Raw genomic sequence first — 24,907 nt, 5'->3', positions numbered from 1 at the left:
TCTGATTTCGGTTGTAGCCAACACTCGTTGTTGCGGTGCATTGTGGGATTGAATGAGTGCACTCAATATAACGTCCACTATGGTTTCGGACACTACAAATGGCTGTCCCCTCAAATAGCGCACTATTTGAGGGTATAGGGAGCGATTTCGGATTCAGCTAGAGACTAAAGACTTGACCAGACACACCTGTGAACATGATTAAACAATGAACCAATGACAACATAGGACACATGACAAGGGGGGCACATGGCAGGATCACACAGGGCAAGGGAATCACATGACAAGACAGGAAATATGACTGTGACTAAACTGCTAAATAAGACGTGAAACAAAAAAACAAAACTAGACATGTTTTGCAGATGGTAAAGTATGAATGACAAAAGTGTTCTTATATTTTGGGAAATGTGGTCATTGAACGCATTTTGTGTGAAAGCAATAAAAATGATTCACAGATTGGTCCTGTTTCGCTGAATGTGAGAAGAGTTTTGGAAATGGGACTACAGATTATGTTAGCAAATATGTTAGCAATTGAAAAAAACTAAATACTGCCATTCCAAGCAGAGAAGGTTGGACTTTGTCGCCCTCTTGTGGACATCAAATGCTTTGTCCATTATCATTTCATCTTCACGTTTTGTCCTTTATATAGGCCAACATTATATAAAATATATCATCCCAGCATCATGTGTGTGTGTGTGTGTGTGTGTGTGTGTGTGTGTGTGTGTGTGTGTGTGTGTGTGTTTATGTATGTGTGAGAGAGAGGCTGCACCCAATACTGAATATCCAAAATACTAGAAAAAAGGTCAAATATAAAGGGTTATGAGTTTGTACACTTGAACTGTGGATTGTCCAATCAGCATCCAGGACCATAACTATCAGTTTCATAATAATGAGCATTTGTGCTGTTTGATATCAAATGACCAGGACAAAACCTTATTTTAGGACAACAATTTATTAATAAATTTATTGGAATAGAAGCAAAGTAATACAATATTTTAATCAACAGTCATAGTTGTAATTCAGTCTGTGTTATGGTATTATACGGATCAGCTGCATTAAAACAAACAGTGAGGACACCACTGACATTTATCATTCGTTATTGGTGCATTTTTATGGCCAGACGAATCTGCTCCAGCAGATTGTCTTTGTTGTTTGTGATGTTTTTTCCAGCGACCTCCATAAGATCAGTGATCATCTCAGCGCTGTAAGAACCTTGAAAGGTCTTATATTTTTCCCTCCATTCCTCAATTTTATCTGAAGAAACATTAACACACTTAAATCAGAACAGTTGATATTTCAGTTTTATTCAGGACATTAAGAATTTAACTTGCCTCCACAGTTGACCTCATTAAAGAGAGGGATGTGTATCACGGTTGGAGTGTTTTGGCCTTTGAACACATAGAATTCCTTCGGTTTCTCGGAGTGTCCATTGGGAATGTTGACCTCAGGGAAAGGGATCTTTAGTTTCTTGGACGTCTCAGCAGCTTTCTTCACCGTCTGTGGTAGAAAAGTATCACATTGTTTGATTAAAATGGTTGGACAGACCGTTTTAAATAAATATGGTTAGATGAAAACCCATGCACTTATTTTTAAATTTTAGGACACATTTTAGGTTAGTGTGACCATGGTCACTATGAATGTCATGAGGGGGGAAAGCAGCATTATGCCCCTTTTTACAAGATGTAATACAAGTTTCAGGTGTCCCCAGAATGTGTGTGAAGTTTCAGCTCAAAATACTCCACAGATCATTTATTTTACCATGTTGTAAATGCTGATTTTTGAGTGGAAGGAAAACATGCTGTTTTTGTACATGCATCTTTAAATGCAAATGAGCTGCTGGTCCACCCCGCCTCACTTTCCAGAAGAAGGCGGAGCCTTTACAGCTTGTGCAAAAAAAAAAAAAAAAAGTCTGTTTGGTTTTGATTATATCTCTACCACTGTCACGCTCACGTGACATTGCAGTTCTCGTGAGTATTAAACTAAGTTCTTTCATGTCTCATTGCACTTAAACTGTCAAATACACACAAGGTCATGTCAAAAAAAGAGTTCACAAACACAGCTGGTTATATCAGTGAACGTAAACAGGGAAATAAACTGCATGTGTATTAGATCTGTGTATTAAAGTGAAAGCAGTGTAATATACATTAACTACTGCGATATATGCTGTTAATATGAATCAAACAGCAAAAGAAAAACAGAAAATCCCTCACTGCTCTCGACTGAATAACTTTAGCAGCTTTAATAAGAATAAGTTTCTTACTTGAATACTGCTGTTAAATGCTCTGGTGAGGAGATAAACATGGCAGACTGTGTACAGCTCACTGAGGGGCGGGGTCTATGCTAATAGGGCGGAGTCAGTCAGCTGCCGTGGACGGGCCTATGGCTCACTGAGGGGCGGGGTCTATGCTAATAGGGCGGAGTCAGTCAGCTGCCGTGGACAGGCCTATGGCTCACTGAGGGCAGAGTCTATGCTAATAGGGCGGAATCAGTCACCCCTTGTGGGCGGGGCCTACGCATATGTGACGTCACATTGCATAGAAACCACAAACGCCTTATTCTGAGACACTGCTTAAATGAGGATTTCTAACAGATTTTTCCTTTAATTAACCATGAGTGAATTCTCTGTGTGTATAATACCTCGAAAGGATCACCTTCACTGAAATCCAGTGAAATGATGAGGTCAATGTCTCTCTCTTCTCTCAGCACTGAGAAGTAGGATGAGTTGATAAACAGTCCAGCGTCCATATAGTCTCTCGTCTCACTTTTCAGAAGAGTGGAGGGCACTGCTTTATCTGAGGGATCACAGCATTATTATATTATTCACAATGAATTACCAGTTAGCATCTGTCTATGAGTTTCTGTTCTCACCTTTCATGTTGTGAAGAAAGTCATATTTCCTGCCCCAGATCCACTGTTTCATGCAATCAAAAATACTCGCCCAAATATCTGTAAAACATACAGTGGTTCTTATATTTAGTAAATATTCTTTTTAAATTCTGTGTACGTTTTTAGTTGACTATATGGTTCTTTGGAGATAGTTTTTGAGGTTTCATTATAGTTTAAGCTTTAAAGTACATCACTGGATGTCTAAAGGTTCTTCTGTGGCATCAGTCTGTTAAAACCTTTTTTGTTGAAGCTAATTGGAAGATTTATGGACTTCAACACATTTCGGTTTATGCATTAATCTGGCAAAAATAGTACATTATACAAATCAACACATTGTAAAGAAAGTTCAACCTACTAAAAGGCCAGATATGACTCAATCCTTTAAACAAATCCACAGTGTATTGTTTCATATACTGTTTTGCAGCTTCTTTATCAGAGGGATTCAGGTTTTTCTTTTGAAAACTCAGCTGATGTTGGCCTTCAGAGATCTCTGTGAAAAGATGGGAACATGATTGGGTTTTTTAATCTAATGCAGGTCTGTGTATCTTGTGTTAGAGTTTAGTTTGTTTTACCATTAAATGTTGCTGAAAAGCATACATTTTTTAGCACACTTTTGCAAAGTCTTACCGTTCAGCGCTGTTCTGATGGATTTATCATGGGCTGATGGATCTTTGCCATTCAAAACCCTGAGATTCATGTCCACGAGATCCATGAGCACCTGGTAACATTCGTCTATGGGAGGGGAGTTTGCATTTTCTGAAGAAACACACATCGAACAAACATGATCAGTGCAAAATGTCTTAAATGCAAGTGCTTTCCATCCCCAAATCTATAACAATCAGTTATCAGTTCGATCACATGATCTGCTCTGTGCTATCGTGTCTCTGGACCGGAGCTGGGGTGGTTCGTGTGACACTAACGTGGAACCAGACTTCATTAGCCCCAATGGAAAGCATATTTACACTGTCTGAATCGTTCCCTATCCCCTAGGTGCCATTCACCATGTAGACAATAGCAAATGTGCGAACAAGTGACCGATTTCAGCCGCAACTTCAGCATCGGTTTATAATGTAGGGGGCGGAGCTTCAGATTCTAGAGAGCATTTGATTGGATAGAAAATCTGAGGAGAAGCTGAAGTGCAGTGTGAAGTCATCAAAATAATGAATCCATGTTGGTGGAAGTGAGAGAATAAGTGTTGAAAGATAATATCTTTAAATGTGAATTGTCATTGTTTTTGGAGCTTAAAAGTTTCTAAAGTTTCTAACAGTCTGTAACATATTCATACTATAAGCCAAAAGACTTAAATTGATTTCATGGGGACTTTAAAGAGTTTAAATTTTTATGAATTTTTATGAAATTTTTCATGAAAAGATCATTCGACACAAAATAAAGATCTACTTATAAATAAATAAAAGCTGTAATGCTTTACCTTTCCCCATTTCCTCATCCATCTCCTTTTCGATTAGTGGTACATGATTTAAGAACTCTGTGGGGGGAAATCAAATGGAGTTAAAGTTTAATTGATGACTGTCAGCTTTTTAAACAGAACTGAATCTTCAGAACAAATGGAGTTGCACCTTTTATTCGTTCCAAGAGAAACTTCTTTTGCTCGTCTTCATCAGCTAAAGCGCTGCCGCACAGAGCTGCAGAAAACACATTTAAGTGTAAAAAGTGTTTACAATAAACAAAAATGTATCATTTTTATAAATATTAATTTGAGTAATTTCTGGTTTTTCGTCTAATGGTTTTGATTTTCTGTTTGGATCTTCAGCCAAGTCTCGGAGCAGTACGTAATACTGATGCATAAAATTGTCATGCAAAAATTATAAGGATTATGTTGATAAGCAGCACGTCAGTGTGTTGGTGAAATTGCTTTTTAAATGATTTTTCAACAATTCTAATTGTAATATTTAGATCTGAAAGACCCCAGAATCCCAGATTGATTCATTTTAGACGATTCAATGTATAAAGGAGAATCTGAATGCAAGTTGATATTATAAATATGAATAAACTCTCCTTTAAAACAGAGTTTGTTACCTTGCAGGTACAGCATGTCAATCTCAGGCTGGTTCTTGATCTTACGGCCATTTTTAAACTTGCTGCCAAAGTTGGATGTTTCCACAAACGCTCCAGTGAGGGAATAACCGGCTTCATATGGAGTGAACTCAAACCAGGGGTCTGCAGACAGAAACACATCCATATAACAGCTGAAACAAACACAATAACTCTGTCTGTCTTACACACACACACACACACCTGCATCTTTGCTCTGTTTGCATTGCTTGTCGATCGCTGTGTAGATTGGAAACGGGTCTTTATTGTGTCGGTCCCAATGATCTGAGAGTGTGTGTTCGTCAATCTGAAGAGGAAAATATTTCTGCAGCTGTTATTTATCATGTTGGTGTTGGAGAGACCTGGGACAATTTATTCAGTCACAATCAAGCTCAAGTTTGTGTAAAAGTAAAAACAACCTGCTAGGAACTTTAAAAAATAATAATCTGATTTTCAATATGGTCTCAGACTTTCGGACCACACTACATGTAGATTTGCAGTAATGTGTAATCAGAAGAATGTTACAGAATTGCTTCCCCTGTGCTTCAGGTTCCTTGGCCATTATAAACACTCATATCAATACTAAAAATAGCACTTTTTAAGACTGAATGTGAGCAGCTCATTAAGATCATACATCATTGAGTGTTGTATTATGAATAGTTACAGACCTCTTTCACAGTTGCCGTAACGAACATCGCTGCCCAGACGTCAGTCAAGCTGAATAGGTCTTTCTCATAGTAATATTTCTTCAGTTTGTCATAAGCCTCTTCCCAGCTGACTGCAGGACCGCTGAGTCTCTGGACGATCTTGTCTTTCACAGTCTCTAGTTTGGTGGACCAGTCTGACTCCTGATATAAGGAGGCCATGCACCTTCAGAGGAACAACATAAGCTCTCATTTATGACATTCAACCTGTGTGTGTGTGTGTGTGTGTGTGTGTGTGTGTGTGTGTGTGTGTGTGTGTGTGTGTGTGTGTGTGTGTGTGTGTGTGTGTACCAGGTGGATCCAGAGACTCCGCTCAGATAAAGCACACAGTCCAGAAGACCCGTTTTCTGGAGTTGATCCAGGGATCCCAGCAAACCCACCATGGCTCTTTGTCCTCCTCCAGATCCCAGTAATGCAATGTTTGGCACTTTGTTCTGAAATGCACATGGTTTATATGACCAAACAATTGATGTTCGTCAGCTACAACACCATTTATAAATATCCAGGCAGATAAACAGAGTATAATATTACCTCACTGCAACGTATCTTAAGTTTCTTCAGGCTTTGTAGAACATCATTTCTCCTTCTGGCTACAAACTCCTTCTCTTCCTTATTCAGAGAGTGTCCGATTCTCACTTCACTGCAACGACAGACAGACCAGTGATGAATTAATACAGCTATTTTATTTATTTTTGAAAAGTTATTGTCAGAATTATCCAGTTTGTATATGTTAATTGTGATGCAGTACAGTACTTATATATATAATGAAGTGCACAGATTTAATCACAGGAGTCTGAGGAGAATTACCTTTCCTGGGGTTTAGATCCTCCCATCTATAAAACAACAGAGTCAAACATTAAAGTTAAAATCTATCATTCCAAAACTAACAGAGAAAATCCATTGAAAATCAATTCTTTTGAAAAAAATGGTCATACCTCAAATGTCAATTATTAAGCCACAGTTTTGTGTTGGTAACTTTAAAACATATACTCACTGTTCTTGTATAGCATAAAATCCTGAGACTTCACCAGCGACTGTCAGATCTGACAGAAGAGGCTCTTTTATAGGACTCTGAACTCTTTTATACTTATAGGTCACTGAAACTGAAGTCTAGACGTGTTGAGGAACCTGAACTCCAGAGAATAGAAAGTTTTCAATGTAATTTCCATGGGCGTGGAGGGTGGGGTTTACATATCACGTCTAAATGCAAAGCTTATACTGTATGTGTTTGAACTATATAGAGGGGTGAGCAGATGAAATGAAATCAGAAACAGATTAAATTAAATTCTCGATTGCTTAAACACATTTCTTGAAACTATAACTCGTATTCTCAAAACAGTAAGCACAAATCCATAGCTCAAAACCATTCACTCTTGCTGAAAAACCAAACTTTGCCCTCAGACATCACACACAAGCCCTCACAAACACACCGGGAAGGGAAAGATCAACAGAGTAATTAGATGTGATTACAGAGATAAATTACAGCTGTAATTACATGCATTATTTAAAAAAAAAGTTTATTTTCTAAAACTCCACAGGTTCAAAGTTGAAGAAACACCTGTAAACTCATTCACATAATGCATATAAAATAATACATATAATGTTCAATGTGATTTTACTTGCTTGTATTCATATTTATATTTAACACGTATATTGATTTAGTTTGGTTCTGCTGTACGACTGATGCCACTCCCTCCTTCAGTTTCGGTTTGAAATCTCTTTAAATGGGAGTATTTTGGGGATTGGGAAATAAAAGCATTGCATTCTGGGAAATCTGATAACAGGATTCAAAACATCTCACCAGGGTTGTTATAGTTAACTAATAAAAACATCATCATTACTTGAAATAAATAAAATAAACATTAACTGAAATAAAATAAAAAATGAAAAAAATGTTTTATTTCAGCTAGAAACATTTCTTTAATTTAGTTTGACTTGATGTACTGAAATAACAAACTATAACTGGATAAAAAAAGAAAGAAAAAACACACAATACAATAATACAATAATACATATAATATAATAATAATAACACAATACAGAAAGTTTAAATGGAAAATATAAAAAATTATTCTAAATGTTACTAAAAACTAAATGATACTAAAATAACTGTGTAACACATTTTGTTTCAACATCTGTAACATCCAGCCTTTCATATTCCCATATTTATATGCGATAAGTCCATAAGTGTCCGATTACAGCCAACGATCATGTGTGAAAACACTTCAAAACTCAATGTTTTCAGAAACAAATACATTTTTCACCCTTGCATTTCTTTTTATTTTGTAAATATTTACTGAATATGCAAGTCAAGTCAACTTTATTTCTAAAGCGCTTTACACAATACAAATTATTTCAAAGCAGCTTCACAATAGTATTCAGATTCTGCTGTAAAGCAGCGCTAACAAGCCAATAGAGTTATTATTTAGCTCAAGTCAGTTCAGTTCATTAGCTGTTCATTACCATACATACACTGTATTTGTTCACATGTGTGTGTGTGTGTGTGTGTGTGTGTGTGTGTGTGTGTGTGTGTGTGTGTGTGTGACAAACTCCTGTACACTCACTGCACACTGAAGCAAAAGACACAAGAGAATGTTTTACATTTTTCACATCTGTTGTTTGGCTTGTATATGTGGCTAATCATTGATGTGTGTGTGTAGAGTTACTAGACTACATTTTTAGAAGAGTTAAAACAGTTTTGAATGAAGTGTTTTGCTTTTGCAAGAGATGTGTGACGTTTTGCATGGTGTGTGTGTTTTGTGGTTTTGTGTGAAGAGTTTAGAAAAATGGAGCCCGGCATATAGTTTCAGAAATTGTGTCTAAATAATATTAACAGATGCTACTTTTGATTTTAATATTTTTTTAGTAAACGTATTAGATTAAGAGTAAATAAGATTAATTACATGTTTTAGAAGCACTGATCATTGTTAGTTCATGTTAATGGTACAGTTTTTCACAATTGCTATAAGACACACAACTCCATTCTCTGAACCGAAACACATTTGCAGAATAAATCACTCTTTCTGTTCAAAGTTCAGGCAGTTATTGCAAATCTCATGCACTCTTTTTTGCTAAACTCTAAACACGTATTCTTTCAGATGATGGGAACACACGAATGTTAAGGTGATGAGATGAGATTGTCTCTGGTAATGATATTCATGTCTCTGATTGAGAACAGGACGGTTCTCTATGGCCCATCATATAGTATCACTCCGGTGCTATTTACATATTACTGAGAACAGGAAGAAATGTCTCTATGATAATTAAGCTCTTTTTAGGGAAGAAGCATTTTCTAATACACATCGTTGAGTGGAAGCTGTGGTCGGGGCAAACTAATTTCTTACACTTTGTATTTTGCAGATGTTTTGCGTGTACTGTAACATGCTTTTCATTTGTATTCTTTGGCCTTTTGGGTTTTGCATTTAGACTACTGCATTTTTACAGTATGCAAGTGCTGAATATACAGACATTCAATACAATATTTATTGCAATATTGCAGTGAATACAGTAACTGTGTTGTACTTAAAAGTTTGTTTTACAATTGACATTGCGTGTAAAGCTGATAATGTAGAAGACGGTGTGAAGATTATCTACATGAGTGAATGTTTTCATGGCCTCAAGTAACACTTTTAGTGTCTAAGCAATTTAAAAAAAAAAACTGTAAAATACTGGTAATACCCTTAACTAGCCTATATATTGTGTTTTAAAATAGGCTACTCAGTACTTTTATTGATTGAGTACACTGTTATTGATTATGTTACTGTATGTGTTATTCTCACAATGGCAGTGAATGATTCATAATTCATTGATTCTCTTTACTATTCTCTTTTATCTTTTAAATTGTCCATTCTAAAAAAAAGCCTGTTTATATAATTTCAGAAGCTCTTCCAGGTTTGTGGATTCACACACACAGTTCAGCACGTTCAAGCTCAAACCGGTTCGCAACGTTTCTGTCATGGTCGGACAAAACTGGAAACAGTTGCAGGTTCTCAAAAGTGTTTATTAAGCTCAAAAAGGTCAGACAAACAGTTCAGAACAACGGAGGGCGGCGACTCAGGCTCGTGCAGGGACTTGATGGTCTGTGGTGCGCTGGTGCTGTGACGGTGATGAATCCCGATCCCGGTGCTGGAGTGCGGTGAACCCAATGACGAAGAACAAGAACGGCAGGAAGACAAGGCAGGCGAACACAGACACGGCAAACACAGGACCTCAACAAACAATCCGACACTGGAACAGAGAATGGTGTGAGTATATATAGGGAATGGAAATGAATCGCAGCTGTGAACAGTGATTGTGATGATGATGATGATCAGCTGGAGCGCTGACAGACACGTGAGCGGGACAACGCCCACTCACACATAAACTACAACGACACGAGGCAAGAAGGAAACAATGCATTCAACAACCGTGACAGTTTTGCTAAGTTTCTGGAAACGGTGTGAAACGGGGTTTGAGATGCACGTTTTCTCTTGTTTGGTGGGTGTGTCAAAAATGTGTAGCAACCAATCAGCAGCAACATATAAATAAACCACGTGGTGTTAAAGAGACAGCTCGCACAATGGGTCCAAGTAAAGTTTTTACAAATGTGTCCTGCAGCTCGGTATACACAACAATTGAAGATATTAGAAGACATGTTTGTCGTAAGAGTTTTATAGTAGAAATATAGCATATCAACAGTAATCAGCAATAATGATAAGCCTAATAGGCCTACTCACAATAAAAAAATAATACAGTCATATAGATCATGACACTTCACCTGAAATTTTTGTCTTTTCATCCTGAAATGTGAGGCAAATGTTGGATGGCAAGGGCAATGACTGTAACATTGAGCATATTTTACAGTATTAAACACGTACCAATACCAATTTTATCAGGCTCCGGAAATTCTTCAAAAAAAAAAAAAACCACAAAGAATGTCCTTCTCAGCTGCCATAGTTTCAACTCTTGCGTCATCAGAACAAGGTGTTCAACGTACCACAGTTTCCATTTAAAGGTCCCATGATATTGTTCACCTTTCTGGAGTTTTATTTTTGGTTTTGATGTCCTTAAGAATATATATTTGGCGGTATAAGTACCAAAAACCATCTCAATATATTTTTACAGCTCCTTTCTCAGGAGCTCCACCAAGAACAGGTCGATTTTGGCCTGTCTAATTAATATTCATGAGCCTCTCTTCTGATTGGCCTGTTGTTTTCTGAGTGACGCATGGTCAGGCCAACCACAAGTGACTAGGGTCATGAGCGCTGTAGTCTGCTGTGGCTTGGTGTTGCTCACAAGTAAGGTAAATAAAACACCTGTAATGATGGTGACAAATTATTAGCAAAGCATAAACATTCACAAACCACTGTTAATTTAACATAAAAGCAAGCATAGGCTACTGTGTGCATGGTTCTGCATGACAGAAATAGCACAAAGTGTGCTCCTGTAATCAGGGCTCTCAAGTGTCATGCATTGAGCGTGACAGTCACTCATTTCGGTCTTTTGTCACGCACTCCTGTACCACATTGTATTCCTCACGCGGAAAAACTATTTATAATATATTTAATATGCCGCAGTGGCCCAAATTCCTCTGGCCGCGCCGCTCTCACTATCGAACCGGCAGGAATCAAGCGTGTCTCCCTTGGAATTCTTAGTCGAGCCTGCCACTTATCAGCCAATCAAAAAAAAGAAAGGGACTACACAATAGCCAATCAGAAAATAGCACTATTGTATTTGGGTAAGATTTAATGCAACAACCAATGAAAAAAAAGCATATCCTGGAATTTTTCACGTGATTCTGCTACAACGTCTCCAGAAAGTTTCGTTCACCCACGGAGGAAACCACACTGAGCATCACTTTGAGCACAGAGTAAGTCATGATCTCCTGTTTTAATGTTACTACAAATTCACAACTGTTTGACACAAACAGTGACAACTTGACTGTGTCATGATCCACACACAGATGAAACAGATCCAAGTGCAGTATTTATTGGGTAATCCGAAATCGTAAACCAGTCCAGGCAAGGGTCAAAACCAAACAAGCAATCCAAAAGACAAGAATAAAACAAGAAAACCAACAAACCAGAACTACAGAAGTGATATGACATTAAACAAGGACTCCGTGACAAACACTGAAACAAACAGGGTATATATACACACAGATACTAACAAGGTGACGGGAAACAGCTGTGTGCAATGATCAATGATTAGACAGAACAGGATGATTGGAAATGTAGTGCATGAGAGAATGACACTGTGGGGGACAAGGACCTCTAGTGGTTACCCAGGGAAACACAAACCAGACACTGTGACAGACTGCTGTTAGAGAATGTTTCCCAGATAATTAGCATCAGTTTTTCATGAGTGTCTGTGACTTAGCCAACAGTTTTACAGCCTGTTCACTGACAACACCTGCTCAGAACAAGTAGTCTAGGCCTAGTCATATTTTCGTTATCACACGATGACTGACATATTGTCACATTATAAACATCTCTCTCTCCAAATAGGCTTAATTTTATTACCACTAAATAAATTAAAGTGTATTGCATAGTCGATTTTATAGGTCACTTTTAAAATCATGTCAAAATTTATAATTATATCCTGGCCATGGATGCATTAATCATTGCATCTGTCTTTCAAAGATGTCAGGTAAAAAGCATCCTCTCATTCACTCTGAGAGGAAAGTCCCCTAAAAAGGCCAGGTTAGAGGATGCTGGCCCAGAGAAGGTGGCGAAAAGGGGTAGGCCCATTAGAGGAGGAGTCACTCTTGCCTGTCTTCAAAACTTGAGAGCACTGTGATATGTTTTACTGGCCATGTGCTTGTGTTCAAGTCATGTTTGGTGTGAGCACATGGCTTGTCATGTATGTTTTCTTGTGCCATGTGCTCTCCTGTCAGTTGTCTAGCCCTTCTCATCTTGTTACCTGATTACTGATTCATTTGCCCCATCTGTCCTCCCTCACCTTGATTGCTCCCTATTTATTCTCCATGTGTTTGCAGTCCTGTGCTGGTTTGTTGTCTTATGTTCACCGTGTGTTTCCCTGGTTCTGTCAAGATAAGCCAAATCTAGTTGTTCAAGTCAAGTCTGTCTTGGTTTCCCCGTCGGGGTAGTTTTTGTTGTGTCTTTTGTTTTGTTTTATTTTATTATCATTGAAAGCCCATCAACTCTGCACAGTCCTCGCTACTTCCACCCACCCAAACCCTGACACATTTTTGTCTGTAAAACACTTCTGTATTGTAATCAACCACACTTGAAACTTGTTATGTTTATGTAACTTGTTTATTGAGAAAATGGTTTATAAAGAAAAACAAACCACACTTGATGTTTTAAGCATTTATTAAAAAGCATAGAGGAACAAAACATGTAGAGCTTTGCTGAAGAAAGAGGAAAAATGCAAGCATTACCGTCGGATGTGTTGAGGACGAGGCGCAGAATGCAACAAAGAAGAAAAAGTCAGAAGAAGGAGGACGAAGAAGTGAAAGGCTTTATATAGACAGGTCCGAAAGGAATGTCCAGAACTTCTGACAGTTCAAGACTTCGAATTGGATACATTTTCTATAAAAGACTGATGAATTATGAGGGGATTTCCAAAGATGACGACCTCAAGAATTCAGATGGTCTATAAAAGGCTGAAAGGAGAAGATGAAGGCAGGCGCTGATTCTTAGAAATGGCTTCTCCGGCGTTAGATGCCATGCCATTGATGCCTCTGACAGACAACGCTTGTAAACGATTTACTTTTGATGTTGTTTTGTCTTGTTTTTTATACATTAGTAGTTTACATTATGTAAACTATTTAACCTGTAAATAATAAAACTGTATTAAATTGAAACTAAGAAGCTCGCCAGCCAAAAGTCTTTGATTTCTAAAAAACTGAGCTGAACAGACCACGAAGAAGTCTTCTGACTGACCAATGGATTGTATGAAAATTCAGATGCTTATGATTTAGGACAGATTTGACTTACTTTACCTAACCTGAGAATAATCAAAATAAGGTTAAAGGTGTCTAGAAATGCACACCATAAAACAGTCGTCCCTGTGATGGACCGGCCATCCGCCCTGGGAGTTCTGTTTCATTCCTCCTGACCACCAGAGGCAGTGCATAGCACTAGTGGATAATTGCTGCACCAGCTAGATAGATCGAGAAGAATATAACAACAAAGTCTTGTCATGACGCAGACCGAGACGCGAGGATATAAACAGCAGCTCGGTGCCCAGCCTCTTTTGCTTTCTCGCTTTTAATTTTTTTCACGCTGTCCCGTGCAGTTTACCTGAGTTGCAAGGATTCGCCCTCCCAAGCTGTGACAGCGCGCTCTACACTATCATCAGGACAGATATCTTGAATCCCTTTCTTAATTATGTGAGTGCATACACTGCAAAAAATAATTGTCGGTTTAACTTTAAAAAAAAAAGAAAAAAGTAAGTTACCTGGTTGCCTTAAAATTTTGAGTTAATACAAAAAAGGAGATTGGTTTAATCAACAGAATCTAAAAACATTTTGTTCAAGACAGCACTCTCTCCATGAGTGCTTCTAATTCTCATTTTCTTGATGAAGAATTGGTGGAACCTGCCATAAAACCCATTAGGGCTGTCACTTTTGTGAAACAATCCTGTTTGATTTTTGAGACATAAGTGTTCACCGAATCAAATGTAAAATCGATTTTCCATGTCTAAATACGTTTCCATTTTCAACGCCAAATAAAGGCAAATCCACTGACAACTAACAGGCATTAGGACGAACGTAAAGAGGGCGCTTGAGATGGACATCTATTAGGCCCCAATGTTTCTGAGGTATTGGAGAAGATAATGAAGTTGTCAGAAGCCACACGACAACTGTTCCACAGGCACCACCTTTTAGGATGCCACAGGTCCTAAAGGCAGAGTTTCCGAATCAAGCCGATCAGTTCAGAGTCCTACCATTCGGCTTATCTCTGGCTCCTCATATTTTTACAAGATGTATGAGTTCGGCCCTATCTCCTCTTTGGGCATGAGGATTCTGCTCTACTTAGATGATTATCTGCTTTGTGCCCCAACAAGACGACATGAGCTACACAACACCAAGATTGTGCTGGAGCATATCCAGAGGTTGGGCCTTACTGTGAACGACACAATGAGTCATCTGGTCCCAGAACAAACCATAACCTTCATAGGAAAAACACTCAATCAAATCACAATGTCTGCCACATTGTCTTACGTGAGGACAGACAATATTTGGTCAGGGGGACAAAACTTCCATATGGTGTCCTTCTGCAACTAATGTGGACGTTAGCTACCCCACATCCGTGATCCCCTTGGGCTTGCTTCACCTCAGGCCTCTTCAGAGGTGGAGCAACAGCTTTGGGCTAGATTTAGCGAGACATCGCCTGCCTGTGTCCGTGCACTGAAACCCTGTAAAAGGGTAACATATCTGACAGACGGAGTGCCACTAAGGGTGGTATTCTCCCATCAGGAAGTGATCACGACCGATGCTTCACTTACAGGATGGGGGGCAACTTGGAACCAAAGGGGAATTGGTGGTCACTGGTCACCCAGGGGAACCATAGAACATATCAATGTCCTGGAGTTGAAGGCAGTGTACTTACTGTAGCTCTACAACACTTCTTACCAAACCTGATGGGTCATCATGTGCTTGTCCGGTCCGACAACACGTCGACGGTCTTTCATTTGAATCATCAGGGCAGCACCAGGTCTCTTGCAGCTTTACAATGACCATTTGGAGTTCCTAAAAGCACAGATGGACTGATAGTCATCCAGGCCTGTAGGCCAAGATGTGTGTACTTCGGGGGTCTATGAATTGTCACACCTTTAGTACGATGGGGAAAGTTGTAATTTATCTGATTGATCAGTTTGAACGTCTCACATTTTGGGTTTCGGTCACATGGTCATGGAAAGGATAAAAGAAGATTGTAACTGTTGCTCTGTCTCTTTTGATTCTCTGTCTCTCTTCCTTGGGGCAATCTTTTCTTAGCCTCCTCTTTTCTGTCTTTTACTCTATCTATCTCTTTGGTAGCATTTTACATAATTCTGGCAACATTTCTTTAGTCATTCGGTAGTCTTGCAGCCTGAACCCCTGCAGGAAATCCACCCTTACACCAGGGATCTGCTCCTGGGGGAATGGAGACTTCACCCGGATGTAGTACAGTTGATTTGCCAACGGTTTGGCAAGGCAGAAGTCGATCTGTTTGCATCGGAAAATGACCACTCATTGCTGCTGGTGGTTCGCAAGAGCCGAGAGTCCAGCTCATTGGGACTGGATGCATTAGCCTATGAGTGGCCGAGTTGCCTGTTGTATGCATTCCCTTCATTTCCACTTCTGTGGGAAACTATTTTCCTATACAAGCACAGGGTGCTTTTAGTGGCCCCGCGATGGCCAGCCAGGCTATGGTTTCGTCTCCTTCTGAGTCTGTTACAAGGCAAACCATGGCAGCTTCCCATCAGATGGGACCTTCTCTCTCTCAGATGGCACCCAGATCCAACTCGTCTTCAGCTCTGGGTTTGGCCCTTTGATCCAGATCATAGTTAATGGATTGTGAACCAGCAGTAGTGAACACTACTGGCAATGCTAGGGTTCCTTCAACATGACAACTTTATGCTGCTCGTTGGAGGATATTTTCTTATTATCAAGGAATTGACCCAGTTCACTGTACTGTGCCGACAGTATTGAGTTTCTTATAGCATCTTTTAGATGATAACAGGGCGGGCTCCACTTTAAAAGTTTATGTTGCTGCCATATCTGCTTATCACGGCCCGGTTGCTGGTACTTCCCTGGGGTCTCATAACCTTGTTTGTAGTTTTCTGAAGGGAGCGAGGCATTTAAAGCCTGTTTGTTCTACTCCTTTTCCTGTGTGGGACTTACCGCTTCTAGAGTACCTTTGCACACCACCATTTGAGCCATTGTGGCTGTTGCGGATATTACGTGTTTGCCCTTAAAAGTGTCTATTTTGTTGGCCATTGCTTCCACTAAACGTGTTGGTGAACTTCATATCTTGTCAGTGAGTGAATTGTGTTTACGCTGGTTACCAGAGGATTCTAGGGTCATTCTTCGGCCTAATCCAGCCAGTTGTTTGTCTGTTATGGTGAGGTACGCAAAGGTGCACCTTTGTCCAAACAGAGACCATCACGCTGGATTGTCGAGAAGATAAAGTTGGTGAATAATAAATCTAATCGACCCTTACCATGGGTGTTCCTTGTCACTCCACTAGGGCCTTGTCTTCGTCTTGGGACGCTTTACGGGGAGTTTCCTTGGCAGATGTCTGCAAAGCTGCTACCTGGTCTTCTGGCGGTTCTACAAGGTTAACGTGACTGTTTCCCATTATGTGAGTTCTGCAATCCTTCTGGAGCAACCCTGATGTTTGCAGGTGGGTGGCATTCCTCATGACTGTGTTGATATGCGTCATCCACTAGTGCTTTGTACTGCCTCTGGCGGTCAGGAGGAATACACAGAACCACAGTTATATACGTAACTGGCGTTTCCCTGCCTACGACCCGAGACGCTGGGTAAGACTCCCGCCTCCCCACGACCCGACAGAACAAGCCCTTTGGAAAATGTATGTAAAGGATGGATGGATATACATTTCGGTGAGGTTCTAGTCCTCCCTGTCTCTCCCCAACAATTCTTGGGGAAAAATTCTTGATCCATGTTTCCAGACAAAATCATTCCAAACCAATATTATTTAATTTCATTGTAAATATTCTGCTAAATTTTCAATATAATTTCTGCAGAAATGCACAGAGTTTATCATCATTCTGATTTCGGTTGTAGCCAACACTCGTTATTGCGGTGCATTGTGGGATTGAATGAGTGCACTCAATATAACGTCCACTATGGTTTCGGACCCTACAAATGGCTGTCCCTTCAAATAGCGCACTATTTGAGGGTATAGGGAGCGATTTCAGATTCAGCCAGAGACTAAAGACTTGACAAGACACACCTGTGAACATGATGAAACAATGAACCAATGACAACATAGGACACATGACAAGGGGGGCACATGGCAGGATCACACAGGGCAAGGGAATCACATGACAAGACAGGAAATATGACTGACTAAACTGCTAAATAAGATGTGAAACAAAAAACAAAACTAGACATGTTTTGCAGATGGTAAAGTATGAATGACAAAAGTGTTCTTATATTTTGGGAAATGTGGTCATTGAACGCATTTTGTGTGAAAGCAATAAAAATGATTCACAGATTGGTCCTGTTTCGCTGAATGTGAGAAGAGTTTTGGAAATGGGACTACAGATTATGTTAGCAAATATGTTAGCAATTGAAAAAAACTAAATACTGCCATTCCAAGCAGAGAAGGTTGGACTTTGTTGCCCTCTTGTGGACATCAAATGCTTTGTCCATTATCATTTCATCTTCACGTTTTGTCCTTTATATAGGCCAACATTATATAAAATATATCATCCCAGCATCATGTGTGTGTGGGTTTGTGTATGTGAGAGAGAGGCTGCACCCAATACCGAATGTCCAAAATACTAGAAAAAAGGTAAAATATAAAGGGTTATGAGTTTGTACACTTGAACTGTGGATTGTCCAATCAGCATCCAGGACCACAACTATCAGTTTCATAATAATGAGCATTTGTGCTGTTTGATATCAAATGACCAGGACAAAACCTTTATTTTAAGACAACGATTTATTAATAAATTTATTGGAACAGAAGCAAAGTAATACAATATTTTAATCAACAATCATAGTTGTAATTCAGTCTGTGTTATGGTATTATACGGATCAGCTGCATTAAAACAAACAGTGAGGACACCACAGACATTTATCATTCATTATTTGTGCTTTTTTATGGCCAGATAAATCTGCTCCAGCAAATTGTCTTTGTTGTTTGTGATGTTTTTTCCAGCGACCTCCATAAGATCAGTGATCATCTCAGCGCTGTAAGAACCTTGAAAGTCTTATATTTTTTCCTCCATTCCTCAATTTTATCTGAAGAAACATTAACACACTTAAATCAGAACACAGTTGATATTTCAGTCTTATTCAGGACATTAAGAATTTAACTTGCCTCCACAGTTGACCACATTAAAGAGAGGGATGTGTATCACGGTTGGAGTGTTTTGGCCTTTGAACACATAGAATTCCTTTGGTTTCTCGGAGTGTCCATTGGGAACGTTGACCTCAGGGAAAGGGATCTTCAGTTTCTTGGACGTCTCAGCAGCTTTCTTCACTGTCTGTGGTTGAAAAGCATCACATTATTGTTTGATTAAAATTGTTGGACAGATTGTTTTAAATAAATATGGTTGGATGAAAACCCATGCAATTATTTTTAAATTTTAGGACAAATTTAGGTTAGTGTGACCATGGTCAAGTCAAGTCAAGTCAAGTCATCTTCATTTATATAGCGCTTTTAACAATGTAGATTGTCTCAAAGCAGCTTTACAGAGATAAATGTATAATTTAACGTAAGATTGTTTTTGCTTTATAGCGGTTCTTTAATAAAGTTATTTTCCAGCTAAAGTTAGTTTTGATTGATTTGCTTCTGTCGCACCGATCATTTGTTTTTAAATTAGGGCCGCCAAGACGACACCATTCTCTCTACACAGACTTTAAACGCGAACCTGTGAGAAACGCTGATGGCGTTCAGATGCGCATTAATAACGGGTTCTATAGTTATGTGCGTTGATGTGTGCAGGTTTGGAATTCCCTAAAAACCAAGCCTAAACAAATTACTGGTGTTTCCTTACAGTTTTGATTCAGAATTTTATTTTATTTTATTAATTCGGGGTAGATACGCAAATTGAGTTTCCCGACGACGGTTTATCTGTAGAGTGGGAAAGGGATCCTCCATAGGGAGAGACTAGTTGGCACTTCAGCACTGCATTGACATCGGGTCCAGGCGAAGGTCCTTCGTCAGATCTGGATACGGCCTGGATCCGGCAGGCTGCGGGAAAACCTTGGGATAAACAAAGACACTAAAATTAGCGTAGATGCCATTCTTCTCATGATGTAACAAGTACATCAGGATTTATGGGAAGTGTTCCCGGTTCCAGCTGACCTAATCTATGCAGCCTAATATTGAATTATAGAAGTCTATAATGTATTATGTGAACGCTATGTCAAAGAGATGTGTCTTTAATCTAGATTTAAACTGACAGAGTGTGTCTGCTTCCCGGACAATGGTAGGAAGGCTGTTCCAAAGTTTTGGTGCTAAATAGGAAAAGGATCTACCGCCAGCAGTTGATTTTGATATTCTAGGTATTATCAACTGGCCGGAATTTTGAGATCTCAATAGACGTGAAGGAGTATAATGCGTTAAGAGCTCGCTCAAGTACTGCGGAGCTAAACCATTTAGTGCTTTGTAAGTAATCAGCAATATTTTAAAATTTATGCGATGTTTAATAGGGAGCCAATGCAGTTTTGACAGAACCGGGCTAATATGGTCATACTTCCTGGTTCTGGTAAGAACTCGAGCTGCTGCGTTTTGAACTAGCTGTAGTTTGTTTATTAAGCGCGCAGGGCAACCACCCAGTAGAGCATTACAATAATCTAGCCTTGATGTCATGAACGCATGAACTAATTGTTCCGCATTTGTCAATGAGAGCATATGACGTAATTTAGATATATTTTTAAGATGGAAAAATGCGGTTTTACTGATACTAGACACGTGACTTTCAAATGAAAGATTGGTATCAAAGAGCACACCCAGGTTCCTAACCGACGACGAAGACTTAACAGAGCAGCCATCAAGTGTTAGACAGTATTCTAGGTTATTACGTGAGGAAGTTTTTTGTCCAATAATTAGAATCTCTGTTTTTTCAGAATTTAGAAGTAGGAAATTACGAGTCATCCAATTTTTTATATCAGCTATGCATTCTGTTAATTTAGTGAATTGGTAAGTTTCGTTAGGTTTTGAAGAAATATAGAGCTGAGTATCGTCGGCATAACAGTGAAAGCTAATTCCATGTTTCCTAATGATATCTCCTAATGATAGCATGTACAGAGTGAACAGCAGCGGTCCTAGTACTGAGCCTTGTGGTACGCCATACTGAACTTGTGATCGATGAGACATCTCTTCATTTACTGCTACAAACTGATAACGGTCAGATAAGTATGATTTAAACCATGCTAGTGCAATTCCACTAATGCCAACATAGTTTTCTAGTCTATTTAAAAGAATGTTGTGGTCAATGGTGTCAAACGCAGCACTAAGATCGAGTAACACTAATAGCGAGATACAACCACGATCGGATGATAAGAGCAAATCATTTGTTACTCTAACGAGAGCTGTCTCGGTACTATGGTACGGTCTAAATCCGGACTGGAAATCCTCGCAGATATCATTTCTTTCTAGAAAGGAACATAGTTGTGAAGATACTGCCTTTTCTAGTATTTTTGACAGAAAAGGTAGATTCGAGATTGGCCTGTAATTGACTAATTCTGAAGGATCAAGTAACAAGCGGTTTAATCATAGCCAGCTTAAAGTTTTTTGGTACGTATCCTAGAGACAAAGACGAATTAATGATATTAAGAAGAGGATCTTGTAAAAAGGGGCATAATGGTCACTATTGGCGCTTTTCCACTGCATGGTACGGCTCGGTTCGGCTCGGTTCGCTTTTCCACTGCGTGGTACGACTCGACTCGGTACGGCACGGTTCGGTTCGCTTTAGCTCGGTTGCTTTTCCACTACAGTTAGTACCACTTCAAAGTGGGTGGGACTGATCGTTATATAGTTGCCGTCTCTACTGCCATGATATCATCATATTAAATGCGAATTTTTCATTCCGTGTTTCCCCATCCACTCCTCGGCAACCAACGAGAGGAACGTCTGCACCTCGTCCACTGACCACGATTCAGCCATTTCTTTTTTCGAAGTTTATACTCTTTTTTTTTTTTAAAGCAAATACTTTTAAAACAGGCGCTACAGCGCTGGCTGTTGTCTACTGGCTATTTAAATCTAGCGGGTTTAGTGTCTCGTGTCGTAAATACAATGACGCTGGTAGTGATGATTCTGTCTGACCAATCAGTGATCTGCAGTGTTTTCACGTCACATTTTAGTATCGGTACGGTACGCTTGGAACCTCAACAGAGGTGGTACCATTTAAAGCGAGCCGAAGCGAGCCGTACCGTACCGTACCATGCAGTGGAAATGCGCCAAAAGTGAGCCGTACCGAACCGAGCCGTACCGTACCATGCAGTGGAAAAGCGCCAAAGCGTGCCGTACCGAACCGAGCCGTACCGTACCATGCAGTGGAAAAGCGCCATATGAATGGCATGAGGGGGGAAAGCAGCATTATGCCCCTTTTTACAAGATGTAATACAAGTGTCAGATGTCCCTAGAATGTGTGTGAAGTTTCAGTTCAAAAATACCCCACAGATCATTTATTTTACCATGTTGTAAATGCAGATTTTTAAGTGGAAGGAAAACATGCTGTTTTTGTACATGTCTGTTTGGTTTTGATAATATCCCCATCACAGTCACGAGACATAGCAGTTCTCGTGAGTATTAAACTAAGTTCTTTCATGTCTCACTGCGCTGGACAGGTCTATGGCTAACTGAGGGCGGAGTCTGCTAATAGGGCGGAGTCAGTCACCCATCATGGGCAGGGCCTTCCTTTAACCATATTCCTTTATTCTGAGACACTGCTTAAATGATTTATAACGGATTTTTCCTTTAACCATGAGTGAATTCTCTTTGCCTATAATACCTCGAAAGGATCACCTTCACTGAAGTCCAGTGAAATGATGAGGTCGATGTCTCTCTCTTCTCTCAGCACTGAGAAGTAGGATGAGTTGATAAACAGTCCAGCGTCTATATAGTCTCACTTTCCAGAAGAGCAGAGGGCACTGCTTTATCTGAGAGATCACAGCATTATTATATTCACAATGAATTTCCAGTTAGCATCTGTCTATGAGTTTCTGTTCTCACCTTTCATGTTGTGAAGAAAGTCATATTTCCTGCCCCAGATCCACTGTGACACGCAATCAAAAATACTCGCCCAAAGATCTGTAAAACATAGTGGTTTTTATCTTTAGTAAATATTCTTTAAATTCTGTGTATGTTTTTAGTTGACTATATGGTTCCTTGGAGAAAGTTTGATGTTTAATTATAGTTTAAGCTTTAAAGTACATCATTGGATGTCTAAAGGTTCTTCTGTGACATCAGTCTGTTAAAACCTTTTTTGTTGAAGCTAACTGGAAGATTTAAGGAATTCAACACATTTCAGTTTATGCATTAATCTTGCAAAAAAGTACATTATACAAATCAACACATTGTAAAGAAAATTCAACCTACCAAAAGGCCAGAAATCACTCAATCCTTTAAACAAATTCAGAGTGTATTGTTTCATATACTGTTCTGCTGCTTCTTTATCAGAGGGATTCAGGTTTTTCTTTTGAAAACTCAGCTGATGTTGGCCTTCAGAGATCTCTGTGAAAAGAGGAGAACATGATTGAGTTTATTAATCAAATGCAGGTCTATGCATCTTGTGTTAGAGTTTAGTTTACCATTTAAATGTTGTTGAAAAGCATACTTTTGGAAAATCTTACCGTTCAGCGCTGTTCTGATGGATTTATCATGGGCTGACGGATCTTTGCCATTCAAAACAGAGAGATTCATGTCCACGAGATCCTTGAGCACTTGGTGACTTTTGTCTATGGGAGGGGAGTTTGTATTTTCTGAAGAAACACATCGAACAAACATCAGTGCAAAATGTCTTGAATGGAAGTGCTTTACATCCCCATATCTATTACATTCAGTTATCAGGTGATCATCATCATTATGGCTCACTTTTATTTTTCATCATTAAATGCCCAGTGAAGTGCCTTGAAACTTGAATCACTTGCACGAAACCAGACTTAATTTGCCCCAATGGAAAGCATATTTATACGTTCCATATCCCCTATAAATGTGCTAGCCTGATTTCGTCAGACTTCGTACTTCCGCTCAATTTCAGTTCGCTTCTGTACTCAATCTGAGATAGCGACCCATCTCCCAGTTTTCCTCCGGCCTCAAAACAGCCGGCCAATCAATGAACAGAGGGCGGGCTGAGAGCCGTGACGTAGACGCTGATTGTACCGTGGATGCGTAGATTTACTTCACATAATCTGCAAGAGTCGTTCACAGTGTTTACATACATGTGTTTACAGTGGAAGTTCAATGTGGCTGAGCCGGCTCATAACCAAACGTTATGTGATTGGCTTACGGGTAACCAATGATTTTAAACTATCAATTATGCCCTTCCAGACTCAGTCTACGAAGCAAAGCCAAGTAGCAGAGTTTGGTATTACCAGGCTAATAATGTGCACTGTGCCATTCATCATATAGAAGATAGTAAATGTGTGAACAAGTGACCAATTTCAGCCACAGCTAATACTAAATGCTAATATTTAAACTAAATGCCAAAAGACTTTCTGATTTCATGGGGACTTTAAAAGAGTAATGCTACAGCAGATAGGCTATTCATGAACAGATCATTAGACAAAATAAAGATCAGCTTATAAATAAAGAAAAGCTGTAATGCTTTACCTTTCTCCATTTCCTCAACCATCTTTTCGGTTGGTGGTGCATGTTTTAAGAACTCTGTAAAAAAAAAAAAAAAAAAAAAAACCTTTCCCTCTAAAACCTCACTTATCGGGCTTATGCTACTCTGAATAATGCCTGAACTTCGTATCTGGAGCACTTCTCGCGTTGTTTTTGTTTTTGCCTCTTCATGATGACTAGCTTAATCTAGTCCTAACTTGTAAGTCGCTTTGGATAAAAGCGTCTGCTAAATGACTAAATGTAAATGTAAATGTAAAATGCTTGCTACGGATTCGAAATAATGCAGAAAATTTAAAAACGATTTTATTTTTATTTTTTAATGACGGAGGAAAGTTTCGGAGGGTGTAAACGTGATTGACACAGCGTGAGGTCGTATTTATTTGTTAACGTGCGAAAATTTTGGACGTGAATTTCGGACTCGGTGTGGAAGGACTTGCACCGCCAACATTCCACACTCTTAGAAAAAAGGGTTCATTGGGGTTCTATATAGAACCATAGGGTTCTTTACTCAACTCCAAAGAACCTTTTATGCTAAAAAGGTTCTATAATGACAAGAAAGAACCCTTTTGGCACAAAGGTTCTTTAGGCTATTATATATTACATTATTCTGCAACATTTTGTAGTTGTAATTAAATTATTGTTTATTAAACTGTTGTAGTAACTTAATACCACATTTTAATCATGCTGATTTTTGGAGGAGAAAAACTGAAATGGCACTCTTCGTGTGATATTGATTAACTACATAAAATGATATAAATATATATATTTTCTAACCCCCATATCTTGAATTTT

At 39.1% G+C, this 24,907-nt stretch overlaps 2 protein-coding genes across 2 annotated transcripts in view; one reads left to right on the top strand and one right to left on the bottom strand.

Annotated features, from left to right (window-relative positions):
* LOC311083523 (cytosolic phospholipase A2 gamma-like) overlaps positions 1-24,907 on the top strand; it is a 251,611-nt gene that overhangs the window by 210,823 nt on the left and 15,881 nt on the right. The window lies entirely within an intron of this gene.
* LOC311083040 (cytosolic phospholipase A2 gamma-like) lies at positions 1,094-16,566 on the bottom strand (the record flags this gene model as incomplete). The annotated part of the gene is made up of 14 exons (XM_084114290.1): positions 1,094-1,251; positions 1,329-1,494; positions 2,635-2,789; positions 2,866-2,943; positions 3,511-3,639; positions 4,313-4,369; positions 4,461-4,526; positions 4,921-5,061; positions 5,140-5,242; positions 5,604-5,805; positions 5,931-6,073; positions 6,171-6,279; positions 6,447-6,472; positions 16,471-16,566. 14 exons carry the CDS (start codon positions 16,564-16,566, stop codon positions 1,094-1,096), a joined length of 1,629 nt encoding a protein of 542 aa, XP_083970416.1.

This window comes from Abramis brama (genome assembly GCF_963993115.1).
Source record: "Abramis brama genome assembly, chromosome: 5".
Lineage (NCBI taxonomy): Eukaryota > Metazoa > Chordata > Actinopteri > Cypriniformes > Leuciscidae > Abramis > Abramis brama.
The sequence above is the reverse complement of the archived record's forward strand: the minus strand, read 5'-3'. Positions and strand labels throughout refer to the sequence as shown.